General features: G+C 40.4%; 1 protein-coding gene across 1 annotated transcript in view; it reads right to left on the bottom strand.

Annotated features, from left to right (window-relative positions):
• Positions 1-2,934: 2,934 nt before the first annotated feature.
• The window catches only part of C7 (complement component 7), a 15,448-nt gene continuing 13,923 nt past the window's right edge, over positions 2,935-4,459 (bottom strand). Inside the window, exon 16 of the mRNA XM_010138047.1 lies at positions 2,935-3,035. Coding sequence (XP_010136349.1) covers positions 2,935-3,035 — 101 coding nt within the window. The remainder of the gene's footprint in view (positions 3,036-4,459) is intronic.

The raw sequence follows: 4,459 nt of genomic DNA, 5'->3' as shown, positions 1-4,459 counted from the left end.
GGGGAGTGTGATTGCGGAAAGCGTCTAATCTGCAATTAAGTTGTTTATTATTTTTAAAATTATTTAGAGGCCTTCTTTAAATTTGCCTGAAATATCTCAATATCTGAGTCTTAAGGTCAAAAGCTTGCATACAAGGCAGCTCAATTTAGCTAAAAAGATTAAGGTCAGACACAAGTGCACTAATCTGTCTGCTTTGCACCACTTTAGCAACACCCAAAAGAGGGGAGGCTAATTTAAACAGCTGCTGAAGTTTGAACCCAGGTTGTTCATGGTCCATGTTGTCAATCTCTCTGTATAATCCCTCAAGTTGTCTTGAGAGTGATTCACCTATTTGCTATAGGCGAGAGAAAGCCAGTGGAAATCAACATGTTCAGATGCATAAGAAAAAGGATGGAGAATCTGTACTCATAAGAGAAATCAGTAATTTGTATTAGTTGCTGAGAAAGGATATTACAGGACTGGGAGCAGTGCAATAAAAATTATTAGAGGGAAGAATCCTTGTGTAAAGTGAATGTGGGGAAATTCAGTACCTTTAGTTGAAAAAGAAGGCTTGGGTAAGAACAGGCTTTTAATAACACGTATTGTGAGACATGAAATAGCAGATGTAAGTCAGCAAATACCTTCTCTCCCTTTCACCTGCGATGACAGGCAAGCAAATTTTGGTGAAACTAGAAAGTGAAACATGCAGCACACTGGAAATAATTTTAACTCCTTAAAATTATATTCAAGATCATAAGTGTTAATATAACACAGACTAAGATGAGAGACATAGGTGTTATGCAAATGGAGGTGGGAAGGGGAAGAAGGAATAGTATTTAAAAATTCAAAATCTCATGTCTTTACCTACCAGAGGCTGAGGTTTTGTCTGTGTTAACACGCTGACTGTGCTCTGATACCTTCCTTGCACTAGGGTCAATGCGCACAGAACAGCTAAGCTGCCACTTAGCAGAGCACCACTGTTGAACTCTCTTCGCTCCCAAAAGATGGGAATCACATCAGATTGCCTGTTAGAAACGGTCCCCAAGTCTAGTAACTCCTGTGCTGTGCCTGGGAATTATCCAGAGCTGGCCCTTGCCAAAGCTCTTAACTGCTTTAGCAGTTTAGCAGCTCTGGTGCCCAGAATCATTGCCTGGCTCTAACGGAAGAGGATAGATGTAGCCTAAGGCATCACGCCGTGAGGGACAAATTACCCCTCACCAGCCTGTTGTGCGGTTCTCGTACTGTCCCTGGAAGTCTCAGCTGTTTGTCTCTTGGAGACTGGAAGGATGTAGGATGGGTCTGACACCATGCTGTTCTTGAATTCCCATGTGAACTCTTGTTCCCAGCTCTCTCCCAAGCAGCAAGTGCTGCTGAAAGTCACTGCCACAGCAAAGGAAGCCTGCTCTCTGAGGAAAGACGAAGATGTGCTTACATGCCTTACTCCTACAGCTTTAACAGGCTGGCAGATTAGTCTGCTTTGACAGCTGATGATTTATCCTTCTATTATTAGATGTGTTACTTCAAGACAGAGTGAAAAGATGGCATCAGGTAACAGAAATGACTGTTATCTAACTTCCTGCCATTTTGAACATAATTATTAAAAATAGAAACAGGCAAATAGTAGATTAATTGTAACTGAAGCCTGAATGCATAACTGAATGTAATTAAGTTAACTTCCAAGGTTATCGTGATTCTGCCCAAGGCCTCCTCTAGCCTTGTGGACTCCCCTTGCCTTCTATGTAACTAGCTTCAGTGCACCCATGAAAGAGAGAATGGGTTGCTCCCTCACTCTAATGAATATTGAGTCAAAAACAGCAGGACCAGATTTTTTAAAATCTTTAGGTGTTTAAGCACAGGAATAAAGTCTTAGCAAATTCATTACAAACCTGGCACTTATCTTGGCATGCAAGACAATGGATGGCCTTAAATACTAAGGAAGAGTCCAGTGGGTTTTCAAAAACCTGAACTAAGCTCACCAATTTTAATTTTGAGCTGTTTAAAGTGTGCTGATTTTGGCTTAGAACCAGAGTTGGCATGAAGCACACCCTTGAACTATGTGGCTAATGGGAAGTGCAATTACTCCACTGAGAAGTTCTTGACATAACTTCAGACAACTTAAAATTTTCTCCTGCCTACCACAGAGGGACAAGACAAATTTGGACTGGAGCTGTGGCATAAATGTGGCCAGATTTCATATCCAGAGCTCACACCCATGGTGTTGACTTCATAGGAGACTTCATTCAGTCTATGAAAACCAGCCCAGGTGATGAAGCACTGAGCCATTTGGCATATCTGGCCATCAGCACCAGGTGGTCACACCTGTCTTCTTGTTACGTCTCTGTTTTGGTTTCATTACCTCCACGTTCAGGAAAGAACTGAGAGCGTTATTCATTTCTTTACATGTCTGCTGCATTGCTTATTGTTGAATATAGGCCTGGATGAAGCAGGAAACAATAAACTCTGGTCTGCAAGTTATAAGGTCAGGAAAGGTGACGTGACTGGCCTGCACAAACTGCTGTGTAAATGGAAGATCAGATTATTGTGCCTTTCATAACCCTCCAGTCTCTCAGCAGGGAAAAGAAATCTGCTTTATTTCACTAGCTTGCTGCTTTGATGGTTTATGTCCCAAGGGCCTCTGTTCTAACTTTTCCTCAATCTTCTAAACCTTCAAAATATCACTTTCTCTTTTTCCATCTATTCCACAGATCAAGTGGAGCTGAAATTATCCCTTCACCTTCTGTCATCCAACCAAATTCCATCACTGATAAACCCACTGACAGCTCTGACAAGGCAGGTAGATGATGAACTGGACATAGATTGAGCTGTACAGCAAACAAAGTACAATCCCTCCTTCTCGTATGAGTAAAGCTTTCTCATCTGTCATGGACTGAAGACTTAACAAATTTAATTGGTCCTGAATAAAGTGAGAATGTCATTGCCAAATTCAGCCTGAACTTACCCACACTCATAGGGCATTTTGCACACACATTGTGACTGATGCACTTTCTCCCATGGCTGACATTTAGGCTCTGTCACTTCTGGTTTCACACTGGGCACTGAAGTAGAAGACCACAGACAGTGCTATTAAGGGTCAGAAAAACAAGAGCTGAAAGTATCCTACCAGTTAAACTTAACAGGCATTAAATTACATAGCCATGACATAAAGTCGCATCCTGTATGCTCAGTAGAAGTATCTACTGCATGGAAGGAATCAACACTATAAAAAGCATATGATACACTTTGCAAAGTTACTGTTCAGTGATTTATCCGTGGGTCATGAGTCAGACAGAAGGAGACAGGTACTATGTTCAAGCTTAAAAATTCATTTCTGCAGCAGCTGTTAGTTGCTGCTAAACTTTTTCAGCAGAGCTGAATCATAGCTGCCAACAGCTTCATCATTAGGTTTCAGAGTTACCAGTTTCTCTACTGTCACTAGGAAAACTAAGGCTCCAAAGTTCTATGCAGAATGTGAATATCTTTATATATTGATGGTAATGAAAACACCTCAGTCTGCACTGACTTTAAAATTAAAAGCCTGATTCTTGGGGAATTTTTAAGATTGCACATGTACTGTTCCTGAAGTGATGAGTTGTATTCGATGCTTGAAAATGAAATGCAGTTTTGCTAAACATTCCTCTAGAGATTTCTCTATCAAGTAATGGTAAGACTTTGCTAAACCCATACGGTCACACTTTCTGAGAAATCTTTATCCTGATTTGTTTTTTAGAGTAGATGGCTGTAGTTTCCTACTTTGACATGAAGCTTTAATACCCCTGAAAATTGTTGCCTTTTAAAAAAATACATTTTAAAGAAACCTCCCTTATGGATTAAGATTGCTGAGCAAAATAGACAGGCAGAAATCACCAGAGAAGGACAAAAAAACCCCCAAAAAAACAAAAACAAAACCAAAAAAACCCAAAAGAAACCACCAAAACAACAACAACAAAAAAACCCCACCCAGAGAGTTGAAGTGCATTGCAGGCATAACCCTGCCTTCCTACAGAGTGGAAATTTCCATCGAAAATCACTGCACTCTCTCCACCCCTGGGGCTGTTGGTGGTAGAGTTGACTGTTGCTGCTGCTGTTGCCAACTAAACACTCTCATCCAAATGTACACGTGCCAATGTGACTGTGTATACATGTGTCTTTATTTTTACCCTTCTTATCTCATACTCTTTGGGGTTTTTTTAACTGTTGTTCTAATTCTACTGTTAGATTCTACTTTAATCTAATTGTTGTCCGTTTCTTGTCTTTTAACTTTTCTGCTAATCTAATGAACTCATACAGACAGGCACAAGCTGTTTCTAAAGACGGAAGCATTTGAAACTGGTTCTAATTATCACTGAAATTTGAATACATGATGTAACAAAAATCTGTGAAAACCAGTCACTAAGGCTAAGCCTAAAGAGTAGTTTGCAACAGCACTTTAGCACTCAGCAGCAACAGTGAGCTGTTTGTGTACAGCTCTATTCTTTATTCC

Source organism: Buceros rhinoceros, unplaced genomic scaffold, assembly GCF_000710305.1.
Source record: "Buceros rhinoceros silvestris isolate BGI_N320 unplaced genomic scaffold, ASM71030v1 scaffold16006, whole genome shotgun sequence".
In the NCBI taxonomy this organism is placed as follows: Eukaryota; Metazoa; Chordata; class Aves; order Bucerotiformes; family Bucerotidae; genus Buceros; species Buceros rhinoceros.
This window is presented reverse-complemented; position numbering and strand designations above follow the sequence as displayed.